This window comes from Somniosus microcephalus, chromosome 15, assembly GCF_052327205.1.
Source record: "Somniosus microcephalus isolate GS21.2 chromosome 15, FLI_Smic_1.0, whole genome shotgun sequence".
Taxonomy (NCBI): Eukaryota; Metazoa; Chordata; class Chondrichthyes; order Squaliformes; family Somniosidae; genus Somniosus; species Somniosus microcephalus.
In genome coordinates, this window is record NC_141001.1 from 7,740,794 (window position 1) to 7,762,728 (window position 21,935).

General features: G+C 55.6%; 1 protein-coding gene across 1 annotated transcript in view; it reads right to left on the reverse strand.

Moving 5' to 3' along the window:
• Window positions 1-508: 508 nt before the first annotated feature.
• Window positions 509-21,935, reverse strand: part of LOC147106531 (uncharacterized) — a 179,381-nt gene continuing 157,954 nt past the window's right edge. The window contains exons 8-11 of the mRNA XM_086007491.1: window positions 11,631-11,827; window positions 7,626-7,716; window positions 2,617-2,793; window positions 509-1,001 (exon numbers count right to left, since the gene is read on the reverse strand). Coding sequence (XP_085863617.1) covers window positions 554-1,001; window positions 2,617-2,793; window positions 7,626-7,716; window positions 11,631-11,827 — 913 coding nt within the window. The 3' untranslated portion in view covers window positions 509-553. The remainder of the gene's footprint in view (window positions 1,002-2,616; window positions 2,794-7,625; window positions 7,717-11,630; window positions 11,828-21,935) is intronic.

Below are 21,935 nucleotides of genomic sequence, written 5' to 3' on the forward strand. Positions count from 1 at the left end.
GAAGCTGGGTGAAGCGGGGTGGGTGTGTGTGAAGCTGGGTGCGGGGGAAGCTGGGTGCGGGGGAAGCTGGATGAAGCGGGCTGGGTGTGTGTGAAGCTGGGTGCGGGGGAAGCTGGGTGTGGGGGAAGCTGGATGAAGCGGGCTGGGTGTGTGTGAAGCTGGGTGTGGGGGAAGCTGGGTGAAGCGGGGTGGGTGTGTGTGAAGCTGGGTGTGGGGGAAGCTGGATGAAGCGGGGTGGGTGTGTGTGAAGCTGGGTGTGGGGGAAGCTGGATGAAGCTGGGTGCGGGGGAAGCTGGATGAAGCGGGCTGGGTGTGTGTGAAGCTGGGTGCGGGGGAAGCTGGGTGTGGGGGAAGCTGGATGAAGCGGGCTGGGTGTGTGTGAAGCTGGGTGTGGGGGAAGCTGGGTGAAGCGGGGTGGGTGTGTGTGAAGCTGGGTGTGGGGGAAGCTGGATGAAGCGGGGTGCGGGGGAAGCTGGGTGAAGCGGGGTGGGTGTGTGTGAAGCTGGGTGCGGGTGAGTTAACCCAGCCAGGTGACGAGACACGGTTTGTGTGGTTAATTGACGGTGCTGGTGTTTTGAGGCTTTGCACAGTGTGTGGGCTGCTCGCCCTCCTCCCACAGGCAGGCGGTGGACAGTTGGTGTTTGAGGGTTTCCACCAGTGAGTTCCGTTTGACCTTCCTCTGCATCTCGCGCTCCGAGTCCTTGCGCTGTGGTTCCCGGGAGTTCCTGTGCGGTGACCGCCCATGCCCATCTGTGCCACCTGCCATGGTGGAGTCCGGTGGCTGCCTCTCGCTTGCCGGTGCCCTGCTGGCCTGGTGCATTGCCACTGTTTTCCCGCTCACCGCTGTGGGTAGTGACAGCCTGTGGGCTTTTGACGAGATTTTCTGGAGTCTCTGTATCTTGTCTCTCTTGTGGTTCGCTGCGGTGTTGGTGCTTTGAGATGTGTGGGGCTCGGGTGGTGGCAGGATCTTATCGAGCCCCTCCTGAATATTGCCCACGCCTCTGTCAAGGTGACACATTTTGCACGTCATTATTGTACACTAAAAGCACTGTGGCCCGCATTTCTGATCAGTCACTTTAACACCGTGGCAACTCAACAGGTTAAAAGGTGAGTTGCAAAATGCAGGCTTTAGATCAGACGGTCCATTTTCCAGGCCAGTGACAACCATTCCCCGCCACCCCACCCCCCCAGCAACCCCTGCACCTCCCCCTCGGCACTTCCCCCTCTGCGCCTCCCCCCCGCCCCACCCCACCCCACCCCCCGCACCTCCCCCTCGGCACTTCCCCCTCCCCCCTGCACCACCCCACCCCCCCAGCACCTCCCCCACCCCCCCAGCAACCCCCGCACCTCCCCCATGGCACCTCCCCCCCACCCCCCGTCCGTCTCCCCCCCGCCCCACCCCACCCCACCCCCCGCACCTCCCCCTCGGCACTTCCCCCTCCCCCCTGCACCACCCCACCCCCCCAGCAACCCCCGCACCTCCCCCATGGCACCTCCCCCCACCCCCCGTCCACCTCCCCCCCGCCCCACCCCACCCCCCGCACCTCCACCTCGGCACTTCCCCCTCCCCCTGCCCCACCCCACCCCCCAGCAACCCCCGCACCTCCCCCCCACCCCCCCCGCCCCACCCCATCCCCCACCGCCTGTACTGCAACAGGCGTATGTTTCACAAGTGAAGGTCGTTGGCACTGGCCCTTCACTCGCCCGCATGTGCAGGAGGGGTGAGGGTGAGGCATGTCCATGGGAAGCTAGTTCTGTGATTGCCAGGCTCTTTAGTCATCCCTCTGTGGAAGTACAGTTTCTCACTTAGACATAAAATGGCTTCCTGGGCATAGAATAAAAACTTTAAATGGCCAACAGCATGATTCACTAATCATGTTTCAAGGGAATGAGACAATTTAGGAATGCTACATACGTACTCCTTATTCTGTGATAAGCTTAACAAGGAGCCTCATTTACCAAACAAACAGCCAAGGACATGATAAGGTAAACATTGGCCCACAGGCCCAGTTGGTACAGTGAGAGAACAGAAGGAACAGAGGGATCCCCTCTTCCCCTCCCCCAACCCAGACCAAGGGGGTATAACCTTAAAACTAGAGCTGGGCCATTCAGAGGTGATGACAGGAAACACTTCTTCACACACAGGGTAGTGGAAATCTGGAAAACTCTTCCCCAAAAAGCTGTTGAGGCTGGGGGGATGTGGGGGTCAATTGAACATTTCAAAACTAAAACTGATGGATTATTGTTACAGAGCCAAGGCGGGTAGATGGCGTTAAGATACAGATCAGCCATTAAATGGCGGAACAGGCTCGAGGGACTGAAAGGCCTCCTCCTGTTCCTATGTTCCTAATCAGGCATGGAAGGTGTAAGTCCATTCAGCGCACGCTGGCCTTGTTCCATCACTCCCCACGCCCCGCCACCTACTTTAGGCCCTGAGAAGAAAACTTTGCCAGAGCAAGGGGTTCAGAGGGTTAAGCTGTGCCTTGGCCCGTCTTGGGGGCATGACCGGGCAAGCCCTGCCCGCCCAGCCTGCCGTCCCACGGACACCAGCTGCCAGTACGGGTGGCTTCATTCTCGCCCGTGATCAATCAGCACCAACTTAATAAAACCACTTACCCCTTCTGCTCCAGCACAGTGTCCATGCTGACCAGTGAGTCTGTTGCCATGGTGAGCAGGCCTCCAAGCCCTCGCATTTCTCTGTTGTTGTCCTGTGCCCTGGATCCGCTGCTACTGCGGGCCCGCTGTGCTGTTTTGAGGGATTTGCTTACGTCAGGAGATGCTGCGAGATTCTTCCTGTACACAGAAGGTAGTCAAGTATTTTCAAAGTAAGTTCTGGAAGTGAGGAGAATGTTTTGGGCCAGAGGTCTTGGCTCGGGCCTAGTGAAGCATAGCACTATTCACCCGATCGTGTGGCCACTAGATTCTCCAAGTGACTGCCCAGCGGTACGAAACCATACACAAGCTGGAGTGTTTCAGAGGTTAAGGCTCCCTCTGCTAAATATATCTTCATCCTGAAGTGCGTATACATGCATTGTGCAGGTCTGGGGGAAAAGAGGAAACAGGTTCTGCTCCCAGGCCTCAGGGATAGCTTGGGGACAGTGACATCTCCCTGGTTGCCTCGTGGGGACATGCTCCCAGGTCTGGCTGCCGCGTGGGGACTTGCTCCCAGGCCTGGCTGCCTCGTGGGGACTTGCTCCCAGGCCTGGCTGCCTCGTGGGGACATGCTCCCAGGCCTGGCTGCCTCGTGGGGACATGCTCCCAGGTCTGGCTGCCTCGTGGGGACTTGCTCCCAGGTCTGGCTGCCTCGTGGGGACTTGCTCCCAGGTCTGGCTGCCTCGTGGGGACTTGCTCCCAGGTCTGGCTGCCTCGTGGGGACTTGCTCCCAGGTCTGGCTGCCTCGTGGGGACTTGCTCCCAGGTCTGGCTGCCTCGTGGGGACTTGCTCCCAGGTCTGGCTGCCGTGTGGGGACTTGCTCCCAGGCTTGGCTGCCTCGTGGGGACATGCTCCCAGGTCTGGCTGCCGTGTGGGGACATGCTCCCAGGCTTGGCTGCCTCGTGGGGACTTGCTCCCAGGTCTGGCTGCCGCGTGGGGACTTGCTCCCAGGCTTGGCTGCCTCGTGGGGACTTGCTCCCAGGCTTGGCTGCCTCGTGGGGACATGCTCCCAGGTCTGGCTGCCTCGTGGGGACTTGCTCCCAGGCTTGGCTGCCTCGTGGGGACTTGCTCCCAGGTCTGGCTGCCTCGTGGGGACTTGCTCCCAGGTCTGGCTGCCTCGTGGGGACTTGCTCCCAGGTCTGGCTGCCTCGTGGGGACTTGCTCCCAGGTCTGGCTGCCTCGTGGGGACATGCTCCCAGGTCTCACAGAGCGACACAGGGACAGCTCAAGGACAGTGAATTCTCCCTGAAGAGAAATTCCTAACCCTCCATTGGCAGCCACTCCGTAACCTCCTCCTCAGTGGGGACCCGTGGCGACAGGCTGGCCTGATACCAGGCTCATCACAAATTACTGCCCCAAACCAAATGGGGTAGCACAGCGTAACGAGTGGTCACTAAACTCAGCAGGATCCTGCTAACCCCTGGACCCTGGAACCCCAGCCTCACACAGAGACCGGTCTCTCTACCCCCGGAACCCCAGCCTCACACAGGGACCGGTCTCTCTACCCCCAGAACCCCAACCTCACACAGGGACCGGTCTCTCTACCCCCAGAACCCCAGCCTCACACAGGGACCGGTCTCTCTACCCCCAGAACCCCAGCCTCACACAGGGACCGGTCTCTCTACCCCCAGAACCCCAGCCTCACACAGGGACCGGTCTCTCTACCCCCAGAACCCCAGCCTCACACAGGGACCGGTCTCTCTACCCCCGGAACCCCAGCCTCACACAGGGACCGGTCTCTCTACCCCCAGAACCCCAGCCTCCCACAGGGACCGGTCTCTCTACCCCCAAAACCCCAGCCTCACACAGGGACCGGTCTCTCTACCCCCAGAACCCCAGCCTCACACAGGGACCGGTCTCTCTACCCCCAGAACCCCAGCCTCACACAGGGACCGGTCTCTCTACCCCCGGAACCCCAGCCTCACACAGGGACCGGTCTCTCTACCCCCGGAACCCCAGCCTCACACAGGGACCGGTCTCTCTACCCCTGGAACCCCAGGCTCACACAGGGACCGGTCTCTCTACCCCCAGAACCACAGCCTCACACAGAGACAGGTCTCTCTACCCCCAGAACCCCAGCCTCACACAGAGACCGGTCTCTCTACCCCCGGAACCCCAGCCTCACACAGGGACCGGTCTCTCTACCCCCAGAACCCCAGCCTCACACAGAGACAGGTCTCTCTACCCCCAGAACCCCAGCCTCACACAGAGACCGGTCTCTCTACCCCCGGAACCCCAGCCTCACACAGGGACCGGTCTCTCTATCCCCGGAACCCCAGCCTCACACAGGGACCGGCCTCTCTATCCCCGGAACCCCAGCCTCACACAGGGACCGGTCTCTCTATCCCCGGAACCCCAGCCTCACACAGAGACAGGTCTCTCTACCCCCAGAACCCCAGCCTCACACAGAGACCGGTCTCTCTACCCCCGGAACCCCAGCCTCACACAGAGACCGGTCTCTCTACCCCCAGAACCCCAGCCTCACACAGAGACCGGTCTCTCTACCCCCGGAACCCCAGCCTCACACAGAAACCGGTCTCTCTACCCCCGGAACCCCAGCCTCACACAGAGACCGGTCTCTCTACCCCCGGAACCCCAGCCTCACACAGGGACCGGTCTCTCTACCCCCTGGAACCCCAGCCTCACACAGGGACCGGTCTCTCTACCCCCGGAACCCCAGCCTCACACAGGGACCGGTCTCTCTATCCCCAGAACCCCAGCCTCACACAGGGACCGGTCTCTCTATCCCCGGAACCCCAGCCTCACACAGGGACCGGTCTCTCTACCCCCAGAACCCCAGCCTCACACAGAGACAGGTCTCTCTACCCCCGGAACCCCAGCCTCACACAGGGACCGGTCTCTCTATCCCCAGAACCCCAGCCTCACACAGGGACCGGTCTCTCTACCCCCAGAACCCCAGCCTCACACAGGGACCGGTCTCTCTACCCCCGGAACCCCAGCCTCACACAGAGACCGGTCTCTCTATCCCCAGAACCCCAGCCTCACACAGAGACCGGTCTCTCTATCCCCAGAACCCCAGCCTCACACAGGGACGGGATTCCCAGCCTCACACAGGGACAAGATTCCCAGCCTCACACAGGGATGGGATTCCCAGCCTCACACAGGGACAGGATTCCCAGCCTCACACAGGGACAAGATTCCCAGCCTCACACAGGGACGGGATTCCCAGCCTCACACAGGGATGGGATTCCCAGCCTCACACAGGGACAGGATTCCCAGCCTCACACAGGGACAGGATTCCCAGCCTCACACAGGGACGGGATTCCCAGCCTCACACAGGGACAGGATTCCCAGCCTCACACATGGACGGGATTCCCAGCCTCACACAGGGACAAGATTCCCAGCCTCACACAGGGACAGGATTCCCAGCCTCACACAGGGACAGGATTCCCAGCCTCACACAGGGACAAGATTCCCAGCCTCACACAGGGACAGGATTCCCAGCCTCACACAGGGACAGGATTCCCAGCCTCACACAGGGACAGGATTCCCAGCCTCACACAGGGACAGGATTCCCAGCCTCACACAGGGACAGGATTCCCAGCCTCACACAGGGACAGGATTCCCAGCCTCACACAGGGACAGGATTCCCAGCCTCACACAGGGACAAGATTCCCAGCCACACACAGGGACAGGATTCCCAGCCTCACACAGGGACAGGATTCCCAGCCTCACACAGGGACGGGATTCCCAGCCTCACACAGGGACAGGATTCCCAGCCTCACACAGGGACAGGATTCCCAGCCACACACAGGGACAGGATTCCCAGCCTCACACAGGGACAGGATTCCCAGCCTCACACAGGGACAGGATTCCCAGCCTCACACAGGGACAAGATTCCCAGCCTCACACAGGGACAAGATTCCCAGCCTCACACAGGGACAAGATTCCCAGCCTCACACAGGGACAAGATTCCCAGCCTCACACAGGGACGGGTATCCCAGCCTCACACAGGGACAGGATTCCCAGCCTCACACAGGGACAAGATTCCCAGCCACACACAGGGACAGGATTCCCAGCCTCACACATGGACGGGATTCCCAGCCTCACACAGGGACAGGATTCCCAGCCTCACACAGGGACAGGATTCCCAGCCTCACACATGGACGGGATTCCCAGCCTCACACAGGGACAGGATTCCCAGCCTCACACAGGGACAAGATTCCCAGCCTCACACATGGACGGGATTCCCAGCCTCACACAGGGACGGGATTCCCAGCCTCACACAGGGACAAGATTCCCAGCCTCACACAGGGACAGGATTCCCAGCCTCACACATGGACGGGATTCCCAGCCTCACACAGGGACAAGATTCCCAGCCTCACACATGGACGGGATTCCCAGCCTCACACAGGGACAGGATTCCCAGCCTCACACAGGGACAGGATTCCCAGCCTTACACTGGGACAGGATTCCCAGCCTCACACAGGGACAGGATTCCCAGCCTTACACTGGGATGGGTTTCCCAGCTTGGTTTCTATATTAACTGAACTACCTGATCAGCTTGGGCCGCTCTGGAGTAGCACTCTCACTTTTGAGCCAGAAGTTCATGGGTACAAGCCCCATTTCAGAGACTTGAGCACATAATCTATGCTGACACTCTAGTGCAGTACTGAGGGAGCGCTGCACTGCCAGAGGTACCATCTTTCGGATGAGACATTAAACTCTGAAGTCAATGGGAAGGAAAATCGGCCAGAGTGTACAATCAGCGGCTAATTCAATATCGTTCAATGTGCGCTATCGGCCAAAATTAAAATGACCCCCATTTCAACACTTCGAGATGCTTTTGGGAGAGAAGACTGAACTGAGCAGTCATCACAACCATGGAGGCTGTTGCAAAGGATCTCTGGGGGTAAAAGGTACTTCCCTGTCACACCCTGCGATGCTCTGTACTAGGAGAAGGGCCGGCAAGGGAATGGAAAATAATGCTTCCTCCTGGCCTGTCTGCTCACCTCGATGGTACATCTGTTGCCATACTCATCTCCTGTGTCTCATTGCTCTGTGCCAGAGAAGCTGTCTCCCCAACTCTCAGATACTCTCCAGCTAAGAAAAATATATTAGAAAGTAAGATATTTAAATAAAACTAATCAGGTCACAGATCAATAACAGAGAAAAAATTAAAACGCCTCAATTGCCTGTATTTTGGATCTGAACAGGTGCTGCACTCTGCTCCTGATAGTACCTGGTACAGGTGCTGCACTCTGCTCCTGATAATGACTGGTACAGGTGCTGCACTCCGCTCCTGATAGTACCTGGTACAGGTGCTGCACTCTGCTCCTGATAGTACCTGGTACAGGTGCTGCACTCTGCTCCTGATAGCACCTGGTACAGGCGCTACACTCTGCTCCTGATAGTACCTAGTACAGGTGCTGCACTCTGCTCCTGATAGTACCTGGTACAGGCGCTACACTCTGCTCCTGATAGTACCTGGTACAGGCGCTGCACTCTGCTCCTGATAGCACCTGGTACAGGTGCTGCACTCTGCTCCTGATAGCACCTGGTACAGGCGCTGCACTCTGCTCCTGATAGTACCTGGTACAGGTGCTGCACTCCGCTCCTGATAGTACCTGGTACAGGTGCTGCACTCTGCTCCTGATAGTACCTGGTACAGGTGCTGCACTCTGCTCCTGATAGTACCTGGTACAGGTGCTGCACTCTGCTCCTGATAGTACCTGGTACAGGTGCTGCACTCTGCTCCTGATAGTACCTGGTACAGGTGCTGCACTCTGCTCCTGATAGTACCTGGTACAGGTGCTGCACTCTGCTCCTGATAGTACCTGGTACAGGTGCTGCACTCTGCTCCTGATAGTACCTGGTACAGGTGCTGCACTCTGCTCCTGATAGTACCTGGTACAGGCGCTGCACTCTGCTCCTGATAGTACCTGGTACAGGTGCTGCACTCCGCTCCTGATAGTACCTGGTACAGGCGCTGCACACTGCTCCTGATAGTACCTGGTACAGGCGCTGCACTCTGCTCCTGATAGTACCTGGTACAGGTGCTGCACTCTGCTCCTGATAGTACCTGGTACAGGCACTACACTCTGCTCCTGATAGTACCTGGTACAGGTGCTGCACTCTCCTCCCGACAGTACCTGGTACAGGTGCTGCACTCTGCTCCTGATAGTACCTGGTACAGGTGCTGCACTCTGCTCCTGATAGTACCTGGTACAGGCGCTGCACTCTCCTCCTGACAGTACCTGGTACAGGTGCTGCACTCTCCTCCTGACAGTACCTGGTACAGGTGCTGCACTCTGCTCCTGATAGTACCTGGTACAGGTGCTGCACTCTCCTCCTGACAGTACCTGGTACAGGTGCTGCACTCTCCTCCTGACAGTACCTGGTACAGGTGCTGCACTCTCCTCCTGACAGTACCTGGTACAGGTGCTGCACTCTGCTCCTGACAGTACCTGGTACAGGTGCTGCACTCTGCTCCTGATAGTACCTGGTACAGGTGCTGCACTCTGCTCCTGATAGTACCTGGTACAGGTGCTGCACTCTGCACCTGACAGTACCTGGTACAGGTGCTGCACTCCGCTCCTGATAGTACCTGGTACAGGCGCTGCACTCTGCTCCTGATAGTACCTGGTACAGGTGCTGCACTCTGCTCCTGATAGTACCTGGTACAGGTGCTGCACTCTGCTCCTGATAGTACCTGGTACAGGTGCTGCACTCCGCTCCTGATAGTACCTGGTACAGGCGCTGCACTCTGCTCCTGATAGTACCTGGTACAGGCGCTACACTCTGCTCCTGATAGTACCTGGTACAGGTGCTGCACTCCGCTCCTGATAGTACCTGGTACAGGTGCTGCACTCTGCTCCTGATAGTACCTGGTACAGGTGCTGCACTCTGCTCCTGATTGTACCTGGTACAGGTGCTACACTCTGCTCCTGATAGTACCTGGTACAGGCGCTGCACTCTGCTCCTGATATTACCTGGTACAGGCGCTACACTCCGCTCCTGATAGTACCTGGTACAGGTGCTGCACTCTGCTCCTGATAGTACCTGGTACAGGTGCTGCACTCTGCTCCTGATAGTACCTGGTACAGGTGCTGCACTCTGCACCTGACAGTACCTGGTACAGGTGCTGCACTCCGCTCCTGATAGTACCTGGTACAGGCGCTGCACTCTGCTCCTGATAGTACCTGGTACAGGTGCTGCACTCTGCTCCTGATAGTACCTGGTACAGGTGCTGCACTCTGCTCCTGATAGTACCTGGTACAGGTGCTGCACTCCGCTCCTGATAGTACCTGGTACAGGCGCTGCACTCTGCTCCTGATAGTACCTGGTACAGGCGCTACACTCTGCTCCTGATAGTACCTGGTACAGGTGCTGCACTCTGCTCCTGATAGTACCTGGTACAGGTGCTGCACTCTGCTCCTGATAGTACCTGGTACAGGTGCTGCACTCTGCTCCTGATAGTACCTGGTACAGGTGCTACACTCTGCTCCTGATAGTACCTGGTACAGGCGCTGCACTCTGCTCCTGATAGTACCTGGTACAGGCGCTGCACTCTGCTCCTGATAGTACCTGGTACAGGTGCTGCACTCTGCTCCTGATAGTACCTGGTACAGGTGCTGCACTCTGCTCCTGATAGTACCTGGTACAGGTGCTGCACTCTGCTCCTGATAGTACCTGGTACAGGTGCTGCACTCTGCTCCTGATAGTACCTGGTACAGGTGCTGCACTCTGCACCTGACAGTACCTGGTACAGGTGCTGCACTCCGCTCCTGATAGTACCTGGTACAGGCGCTGCACTCTGCTCCTGATAGTACCTGGTACAGGTGCTGCACTCTGCTCCTGATAGTACCTGGTACAGATGCTGCACTCTGCTCCTGATAGTACCGGGTACAGGCGCTGCACTCTGCTCCTGATAGTACCTGGTACAGGTGCTGCACTCTGCTCCTGATAGTACCTGGTACAGGTGCTGCACTCTGCTCCTGACAGTACCTGGTACAGGTGCTGCACTCTGCTCCTGATAGTACCTGGTACAGGTGCTGCACTCTGCTCCTGACAGTACCTGGTACAGGTGCTGCACTCTGCTCCTGATAGTACCTGGTACAGGTGCTGCACTCCGCTCCTGATAGTACCTGGTACAGGCGCTGCACTCTGCTCCTGATAGTACCTGGTACAGGCGCTACACTCTGCTCCTGATAGTACCTGGTACAGGTGCTGCACTCCGCTCCTGATAGTACCTGGTACAGGTGCTGCACTCTGCTCCTGATAGTACCTGGTACAGGTGCTGCACTCTGCTCCTGATAGTACCTGGTACAGGTGCTACACTCTGCTCCTGATAGTACCTGGTACAGGCGCTGCACTCTGCTCCTGATAGTACCTGGTACAGGCGCTACACTCTGCTCCTGATAGTACCTGGTACAGGTGCTGCACTCTGCTCCTGATAGTACCTGGTACAGGCGCTGCACTCTGCTCCTGATAGTACCTGGTACAGGCGCTACACTCTGCTCCTGATAGTACCTGGTACAGGTGCTGCACTCTGCTCCTGATAGTACCTGGTACAGGTGCTGCACTCTGCTCCTGATAGTACCTGGTACAGGTGCTGCACTCTGCTCCTGATAGTACCTGGTACAGGTGCTGCACTCTGCTCCTGATAGTACCTGGTATAGGTGCTGCACTCTCCTCCTGATAGTACCTGGTACAGGTGCTGCACTCTGCTCCTGATAGTACCTGGTACAGGTGCTACCTCCTACCATGTCGGCCAGCTCACAGCCACATGAGCTGCATCACCTGCTGTTACATGAACTGAATGGTCAGACAGGTGAAACAAGCTGTGGATGCAAAGTGGGAGGTGCTCTCTACCTTAGTTATTTTACATATTCCAAACATCCGCTACGCCTCTAATTCCCTCATTACCCACAGCCCCACCATCACCCAAGCCCTCTGCTCTCTCATTCAATGACTGGCTCTCCTCTCCTTCATTCTATGAATCACAGCAACAGTACCTGTCTCTGCAGTTGAGTCTGGCTTGGGTTTTACTTCAGTCCTCAGTATGGGTGTAAATCCATCAGCAGCTGGACGTGGTACTTCAAGTGGTCTCAGTCCCTTTGGTCCGCCCACGAGAGGAGCCGCGGACCAAGAACTGAGGCGGCTGTTCGTTATCAGAGGCCTGGAGTTGGATGCTGACCATGTGCTCAGAGACCTGTGCAGGCAGAAGAGCAATGGTTACAATGACACTCCATGCTTAGAGCCACATGGGAATATCCCAGTCAGTGTCTGCACCCCGAGACATCCCAGTCAGTGTCTGCACCCCGAGACATCGCAGTCAGTGTCTGCACCCCGAGACATCCCAGTCAGTGTCTGCACCCGAGACATCCCAGTCAGTGTCTGCACCCCGGGACATCCCAGTCAGTGTCTGCACCCCGAGACATCCCAGTCAGTGTCCGCACCCCGAGACATCCCAGTCAGTGTCTGCACCCCAAGACATCCCAGTCAGTGTCTGCACCCCGAGACATCCCAGTCAGTGTCTGCACCCCGAGACATCCCAGTCAGTGTCTGCACCCCGAGACATCCCAGTCAGTGTCTGCACCCCGAGACATCCCAGTCAGTGTCTGCACCCCGAGACATCCCAGTCAGTGTCTGCACCCCGAGACATCCCAGTCAGTGTCTGCACCCCGGGACATCCCAGTCAGTGTCTGCACCCCGAGACATCCCAGTCAGTGTCTGCACCCTGGGACATCCCAGTCAGTGTCTGCACCCCGGGACATCCCAGTCAGTGTCTGCACCCCGGGACATCCCAGTCAGTGTCTGCACCCCGAGACATCCCAGTCAGTGTCTGCTCCCCGGGACATCCCAGTCAGTGTCTGCACCCTGAGACATCCCAGTCAGTGTCTGCACCCCGGGACATCCCAGTCAGTGTCTGCACCCCGGGACATCCCAGTCAGTGTCTGCACCCCCGGACATCCCAGTCAGTGTCTGCGCCCCGGGACATCCCAGTCAGTGTCTGCACCCCGGGACATCCCAGTCAGTGTCTGCACCCCGAGACATCCCAGTCAGTGTCTGCACCCCGAGACATCCCAGTCAGTGTCTGCACCCCGGGACATCCCAGTCAGTGTCTGCACCTCGAGGCATCCCAGTCAGTGTCTGCACCCCAGGACATCCCAGTCAGTGTCTGCACCCCAGGACATCCCAGTCAGTGTCTGCACCCCGGGACATCCCAGTCAGTGTCTGCACCCCGAGACATCCCAGTCAGTGTCTGCACCCCGGGACATCCCAGTCAGTGTCTGCACCCCGAGACATCCCAGTCAGTGTCTGCACCCCGAGACATCCCAGTCAGTGTCTGCACCCCGGGACATCCCAGTCAGTGTCTGCACCCCGAGACATCCCAGTCAGTGTCTGCACCCCGGGACATCCCAGTCAGTGTCTGCACCCCGAGACATCCCAGTCAGTGTCTGCACCCCGGGACATCCCAGTCAGTGTCTGCACCCCGGGACATCCCAGTCAGTGTCTGCACCCCGGGACATCCCAGTCAGTGTCTGCACCCCGAGACATCCCAGTCAGTGTCTGCACCCCGAGTCATCCCAGTCAGTGTCTGCACCCCGAGACATCCCAGTCAGTGTCTGCACCCCGGGACATCCCAGTCAGTGTCTGCACCCCGGGACATCCCAGTCAGTGTCTGCACCCCGAGACATCCCAGTCAGTGTCTGCACCCCGAGACATCCCAGTCAGTGTCTGCACCCCGAGACATCCCAGTCAGTGTCTGCACCCTGGGACATCCCAGTCAGTGTCTGCACCCCGGGACATCCCAGTCAGTGTCTGCACCCCGGGACATCCCAGTCAGTGTCTGCACCCCGGGACATCCCAGTCAGTGTCTGCACCCCGAGACACCCCAGTCAGTGTCTGCACCCCGAGACATCCCAGTCAGTGTCTGCACCCCGGGACATCCCAGTCAGTGTCTGCACCCCGAGACATCCCAGTCAGTGTCTGCACCCCTGGACATCCCAGTCAGTGTCTGCACCCCGGGACATCCCAGTCAGTGTCTGCACCCCGAGACATCCCAGTCAGTGTCCGCACCCCGGGACATCCCAGTCAGTGTCTGCACCCCGAGACATCCCAGTCAGTGTCTGCACCCCGGGACATCCCAGTCAGTGTCTGCACCCCGGGACATCCCAGTCAGTGTCTGCACCCCGAGTCATCCCAGTCAGTGTCTGCACCCCGAGACATCCCAGTCAGTGTCTGCACCCCGTGACATCCCAGTCAGTGTCTGCACCCCGGGACATCCCAGTCAGTGTCTGCACCCCGAGACATCCCAGTCAGTGTCTGCACCCCGAGACATCCCAGTCAGTGTCTGCACCCCGGGACATCCCAGTCAGTGTCTGCACCCCGGGACATCCCAGTCAGTGTCTGCACCCCAGGACATCCCAGACAGTGTCTGCACCCCGTGACATCCCAGTCAGTGTCTGCACCCCGAGACATCCCAGTCAGTGTCTGCACCCCGTGACATCCCAGTCAGTGTCTGCACCCCGAGACATCCCAGTCAGTGTCTGCACCCCGAGACATCCCAGTCAGTGTCTGCACCCCGGGACATCCCAGTCAGTGTCTGCACCCCGAGACATCCCAGTCAGTGTCTGCACCCCGGGACATCCCAGTCAGTGTCTGCAGCCCGGGACATCCCAGTCAGTGTCTGCACCCCGGGACATCCCAGTCAGTGTCTGCACCCCGTGACATCCCAGTCAGTGTCTGCACCCCAAGACATCCCAGTCAGTGTCTGCACCCCGAGACATCCCAGTCAGTGTCTGCACCCCGGGACATCCCAGTCAGTGTCTGCACCCTGGGACATCCCAGTCAGTGTCTGCACCCCGAGACATCCCAGTCAGTGTCTGCACCCCGAGACATCCCAGTCAGTGTCTGCACCCTGGAATATCCCAGTCAGTGTCTGCACCCCGAGACATCCCAGTCAGTGTCTGCACCCCGAGACATCCCAGTCAGTGTCTGCACCCCGGGACATCCCAGTCAGTGTCTGCACCCTGGGACATCCCAGTCAGTGTCTGCACCCCGAGACATCCCAGTCAGTGTCTGCACCCCGAGACATCCCAGTCAGTGTCTGCACCCCGGGACATCCCAGTCAGTGTCTGCACCCCGAGACATCCCAGTCAGTGTCTGCACCCCGAGACATCCCAGTCAGTGTCTGCACCCCGAGACATCCCAGTCAGTGTCTGCACCCCGGGACATCCCAGTCAGTGTCTGCACCCCGAGACATCCCAGTCAGTGTCTGCACCCCGAGACATCCCAGTCAGTGTCTGCACCCCGGGACATCCCAGTCAGTGTCTGCACCCCGGGACATCCCAGTCAGTGTCTGCACCCCAGGACATCCCAGTCATTGTCTGCACCCCGAGACATCCCAGTCAGTGTCTGCACCCCGGGACATCCCAGTCAGTGTCTGCACCCCTGGACATCCCAGTCAGTGTCTGCACCCCGAGACATCCCAGTCAGTGTCTGCACCCCGAGACATCCCAGTCAGTGTCTGCACCCCGAGACATCCCAGTCAGTGTCTGCACCCCGGGACATCCCAGTCAGTGTCTGCACCCCGGGACATCCCAGTCAGTGTCTGCACCCTGGGACATCCCAGTCAGTGTCTGCACCCCGGGACATCCCAGTCAGTGTCTGCACCCCGAGACATCCCAGTCAGTGTCTGCACCCCGAGACATCCCAGTCAGTGTCTGCACCCCGAGACATCCCAGTCAGTGTCTGCTCCCCGGGACATCCCAGTCAGTGTCTGCACCCCGGGACATCCCAGTCAGTGTCTGCTCCCCGGGACATCCCAGTCAGTGTCTGCACCCTGGGACATCCCAGTCAGTGTCTGCACCCCGGGACATCCCAGTCAGTGTCTGCACCCCGAGACATCCCAGTCAGCGTCTGCACCCCGAGACATCCCAGTCAGTGTCTGCTCCCCGGGACATCCCAGTCAGTGTCTGCTCCCCGGGACATCCCAGTCAGTGTCTGCACCCCGAGACATCCCAGTCAGTGTCTGCACCCCGAGACATCCCAGTCAGTGTCTGCACCCCGAGACATCCCAGTCAGTGTCTGCACCCCGAGACATCCCAGTCAGTGTCTGCACCCCGAGACATCCCAGTCAGTGTCTGCACCCCGAGACATCCCAGTCAGTGTCTGCACCCCGAGACATCCCAGTCAGTGTCTGCACCCCGAGACATCCCAGTCAGTGTCTGCATCCATAGAAACATAGAAAATTCGGAGCAGGAGTCGGCCATTCGGCCCTTCGAGCCTGCTCCACCATTCAATATGATCCTGGCTGATCCTCTATCTCAATACCATATTCCCGCTCTCTCCCCATACCCCTTGATGCCTTTGTGACTAGAAATCTACAGAGTGATCGAGTTATACAGCACAGAAAGAGGCCCTTCGGCCCATCGTGTCCGCGCCGGCCATCAAGCCCTGTCTATTCTAAACCCATTTTCCAACACTTGGTCCGTAGCCTTGTATGCTATGGCATTTCAAGTGTTCATATAAATGCTTCTTGAATGTTGTGAGGGTTCCTGCCTCTGCCACCCTTTCAGGCAGTGAGTTCCAGATTCCAACCCCCTCTGGGTGAGAGAGTTTTTCCTCAAATCCCCTCTAAACCTCCTGCCCCTTACCTTGAAACTATGCCCCCTGGTTATTGACCCCTCTACTAAGGGGAAAAGTTCCTTTCTATCCATCCTATCTATGCCCCTCATAATTTTGTACACCTCAATCAGGTCCCCCCTCAGCCTTCTCTGCTCCAAGGAAAACAACCCCAGCCTGTCCAGTCTCTCTTCATAGCTGAAGCGCTCCAGCCCAGGTAACATCCTGGTGAATCTCCTCTGCACCCTCTCTAATGCAATTACATCCTTCCTATAGTGTGGCGACCAGAACTGCACACAGTATTCCAGCTGTGGCCTGCCTAGCGTTTTGTACAGCTCCATCATAACCTCCCTGTTCTTATATTCTATGCCCCGGCTAATGAAGGCAAGTATCCCATATGCCTTTTGAACCACCTTATCTACCTGTCCTGCTGCCTTCAGGGATCTATATACATGCACACCAAGGTCCCTCTGATCCTCTGTCCTTCCTTGGATCCTACCATTCATTGTGTATTCCCTTGCCTTGTTAGTCCTCCCAAAATGCATCACCTCACACTTTTCAGGATTAAATTCCATTTGCCACTGTTCTGCCCATCTGACCAACCCGTCTATATCGCCCTGTAGCCTGAGGCTTCCCTCCTCGCTATTTACCACTCCACCAATTTTCGTGTCATCTGCGAACTTACTGATCATACCTCCTACATTCATATCTAAATCATTAATGTACACTACAAACAGCAAAGGACCCTGCACCGATCCCTGCGGTACACCACTGGACACAGGCTTCCAGTCACAAAAACAACCATCACCCTCTGCCTCCTGCCACTAAGCCAATTTTGGATCTAATGTGCCAAATTGCCCTGGATCCCATGGGCTCTTACCTTCTTGACCAGTCTCCCATGCGGGACTTTGCCAAAAGCCTTACTGAAGTCCATGTAGACTACATCAACTGCACTACCCTCATCCACACACCTAGTCACCCCCTCGAAAAATTCAATCAAATTGGTTAGACATGATCTCCCCTGACGAAGCCATACTGACTATCCTTGATTAATCCTTGCCTCTCCAAGTGGAGACTAATTCTGTCCCTCAGAATTTTTTCCAATAATTTCCTTATCACTGATGTTAGGCTCACTGGCCTGTAATTCCCTGGTTTATCCCTACTACCCTTCTTGAATAATGATACTATGTTAGCTGTCCTCCAGTCCTCTGGCACCTTCCCTGTGGCCAGAGAGGTTCTGAAAATTTGTGTCAGAGCCCCTGCAATCTCTTCCCTTGCCTCACATTGTAGCCTGGGATACATCTCGTCTGGGCCTGGGGATTTATCCACTTTTACGCCCGCTAAAACCGCTAGTACATCCTCCCTCTCAACACTAATTTGTTCAAGTATATCACAATCCCCCTGCCTGATTTCTATGCCTACATCGTCCTTCTCCATAGTGAACACTATCTATCTCCTTCTTAAATATATTCAGTGATTGGCCTCCACTGCCTTGTGTGGTAGAGAATTCCATAGGTTCACCACACTGAGTGAAGAAATTTCTCCTCATCTCAGTCCTAAATGTCTTACCCCTTATCCTGAGACTGTGACCCCTCGTTCTAGACCCCCCCCAGCCAGGGGAAACATCCTCCCTGCATCCAATCTGTCTAGCCCTGTCAGAATTTTATACATTTCAATGAGATCCCCTCTCATTCTTCTAAACTCTAGTGAATACAGGCCTAGTCGACCCAATCTCTCCTCATATGGCAGTCCTGCCATCCCAGGAATCAGTCTGGTGAACCTTCGCTGCACTCCCTCTATGGCAGGTATATCCTTTCTTAGGTAAGGAGACCAAAACTGCACACAGTACTCCAGGTGTGGTCTCACCAAGGCCCTGTACAACTGTAGTAAGACATCTTTGCTCCTGTACTCAAATCCTCTTGCAATGAAGGCCAACATACCATTTGCCTTCCTAACTGCTTGCTGCACCTGCATGTTTGCTTTCAGTGACTGGTGTACAAGGACACCCAGGTCCCTCTGTACATCAACATTTCCCAATCTATCACCATTTAAATAATACTCTACCTTTCTGTTTTTCCTACTGAAGTGGATAACTTCACATTTATCCAGAATAAAGCTCCCTCTACACTGTCCCATCAAACACTCCCAGGGCAGGTACAGCACGGGTTAGATACAGAGTAAAGCTCCCTCTACACTGTCCCATCAAACACTCCCAGGGCAGGTACAGCACGGGTTACAGAGTAAAGCTCCCTCTACACTGTCCCATCAAACACTCCCAGGGCAGGTACAGCACGGGTTCGATACAGAGTAAAGCTCCCTCTACACTGCCCCATCAAACATTCCCAGGGCAGGTACAGCTCAGGTTAGATACAGAGTAAAGCTCCCTCTACACTGTCCCATCAAACACTCCCAGGACAGGTACAGCATGGGTTAGATACAGAGTAACATAGGAAAATTAGGAACAGGAGGAAGCCATTCAGCCCCTCGAGCCTGCTCCGCCATTCAATTAGCTCATGGCTGATCTGTACCTCAACTCCATTTACCCACCTTAGCTCCATATCCCTTAATATCCTTACCTAACAAAAACTCCTGAACGGCCAAGCTCTAATTTTAAGATTATTTGGTCATGAAAGGTGCTAAATAAATGCAAGTCCTTTCTTTCTTTATATGTGACTCCAGTCCCACACCATACCTGGAGTACTGTGTGCAGTTTTGGTTTCCTTACCTAAGAAAGGATATACCTGCCATAGAGGGAGTGCAGCGAAGGTTCACCAGACTGATTCCTGGGATGGTAGGACTGTCGTATGAGGAGAGATTGGGTCGACTAGGCCTGTATTCACTGGAGTTTAGAAGAATGAGAGGGGATCTCATTGAAACGTATAAAATTCTGACCGGGCTAGTCAGACTGGATGCAGGGAGGATATTTCCCCTGGCTGGGGGGGGGTCTAGAACGAGGGGTCACAGTCTCAGGATACGGGGTAGGACATTTAGGACTGAGATGAGGAGAAATTTCTTCACTCAGAGGGTGGTGTCCTATCAAAATGCACACTCCATCTTCTATCCATAATTAAGATAACATACTTCTACCTCTGCAACATCACCTACCCTCAGCCTTAACATCCCCCATCCCTGTTGAAACCCTTATCCATGCTTCTATCCCCTCCAAACTCAACTTCTCTGGATCGCTCCTCTCAGGCCCCACCCTGCACAATCTCCAAGTTGTCCAGTACCTTGCCCTCACATGCTATTCTATAATGAGTCCTGCTCCCCACCCATACGATCCTCATATCCTCAACTCAAACCCCATCCCCCAGGGGACTGAATTCAGACATGAGTCCAGTGTCGGAAGGAGCAGAGAGCGGCGGTACAGTGAGTACTGAAACTAACTTTCACAGGCTTTTTTACAGAGGCTTACCAATCTCACAGACCGGCGGCGGCATTCCGGAGCCACGTCACGATTCAAAAAGTGACACGGGCAAGAGGAAGCAGCTGATTGGGTGAGTACAGCCAGGTGAGTATTTATACTACTCTATAGTTTGACAGTTAAGATTAATAGTTTATAAAACTTAGACGGTCTTAATTTTTGTGGTTATAGTTTCTAAGGTCTCTGTTGTGTATCGGGGAGTGCTAGTAACCAAGGGCCCTTGAGTATTTCATTTAATTGAAGTGTAATTAGTGGTATTGATTTGATTTAAATTAATTAAAATTAATTAAAGGGTAAGTCATGGCAGGACAGCTCGGCCCCGTGGCATGCTCCTCCTGCGCTATGTGGGAAATCAGAAGTGTCCCTGACGACCATGTGTGTGGGAAGTGTATCCAGCTGCAGCTACTGACAGACCACATTGCGGCGCTGGAGCTGCGAATGGATACATACTGGAGCATTCGCGATGCTGAGGACATCGTGGATAGCACGTTTAGGGAGTTGGTCACATCGCAGGTAAAGGCTGCACAGGCAGGAAGGGAATGGGTGACCACCAGGCAGAGTAGTAGGTGCAGGCAGGTAGTGCAGGGGTCCCCTGTGGCCATCCCCCTTTCAAACAGATATACCACTTTGGATATTATTGAGGGAGATGGCTTATCAGGGGAAGGCAGCAGCAGCCAACTTCCTGGCACCATGGGTGGTTCTGCTGCACAGGACGGGAGGAAAAAGACTGGGAGAGCTTTAGTGATAGGGGATTCTATTGTAAGGGGAATAGATAGGCGTTTCTGCAGCTGCAAATGAGACTTCAGGATGGTATGTTGCCTCCCTGGTGCAAGGGTCAAGGATGTCTCGGGGCGGCTGCAGGGCATTCTGGAGGGGGAGGGTGAACAACCAGTTGTCGTGGTGCATATAGGTACCAACGATATAGGTAAAAAATGGGATGAGATCCTAAAAGCTGAATATAGGGAGTTAGGAGGTAAATTAAAAAATAGGACCTTAAAGGTAGTAATCTCAGGATTGCTACCAGTGCCACGTGCTAGTCAGAGTAGAAATAGAAGGATATTTCAGATGAATACGTAGCTAGAGGAATGGTGCAAGAGGGAGGGATTCAAATTCCTGGGACATTGGAACCGGTTCTGGGGGAGGTGGGACCAGTACAAACTGGACAGGACCGATGTCCTAGGGTGCGTGTTTGCTAGTGCTGTTGGGGAGAGTTTAAACTAAAATGGCAGGGGGTTGGGAACCTGTGCAGGGAGACAGAGGAAAGGAAAGCAAGGATAGAAACAAAAGACAGGAAGGAGAAAAGCAAAAGTGGAAGGCAGAGAAATCAAGGGTGTAAATCACAGGGCTACAGTAAATACTAATTCTAAAAGGACTAAGAGTGTTAAAAAAACAAGCCTGAAGGCTTTGTGTCTTAATGCGAGGAGCATTCATAATAAGGTGGATGAATTAGCTGCGCAAATAGATGTAAACGGATATGATGCAATTGGAATTACGGAGACATGGCTCCAGGGTGACCAAGGCTGGGAATTCAACATCCAGGGGTATTCAATATTCAGGAAGGACAGGCAAAAAGGAAAAGGAGGTGGGGTAGCATTGCTGGTTAAAGATGAGATTAACACAATAGTAAGGAAGGATATTAGCTCTGATGATGTGGAATCTGTATGGGTAGAGCTGAGAAATACCATGGGGCAGAAAACGTTAGTGGGAGTTGTATACAGACCCCCAAACAGTAATGCTGAGGTTGGGGATGGCATTAAATGGGAAATTAGAGATGCGTGCAATAAGGGCACAGCAGTTATCATGGGTGACTTTAATCTACATAGAGATTGGGCTAACCAAATTAGTAACAATACTGTGGAGGAGGAATTCCTGGAGTGTATACGGGATGGTTTCCTGGCCCAATATGTCGAGGAACCAACTAGCGATCAGGCCATCTTAGACTGGGTGTTATGTAATGAGAAAGGATTAATTAGCAATGTTGTTGTGCGAGGCCCCTTGGGGAGAAGCGATCATAATATGATAGAAATCTTCATTAAGATGGAGAGTGAAGTAGTTGACTCAGAGACTAGGGTCCTGAATTTAAATAAAGGAAACTATGATGGTATGAGGCGTGAGTTGGCTAGGATGGATTGGGGAACATTACTTAAAGTGTTGATGGTGGATAGGCAATGGCAAACATTTAAAGATCGCATGGATGAACTACAGAATTTGTTCATCCCTGTTTGGCATAAAAATAAAACAAAAAAGGTGACTCAACCGAGGCTAA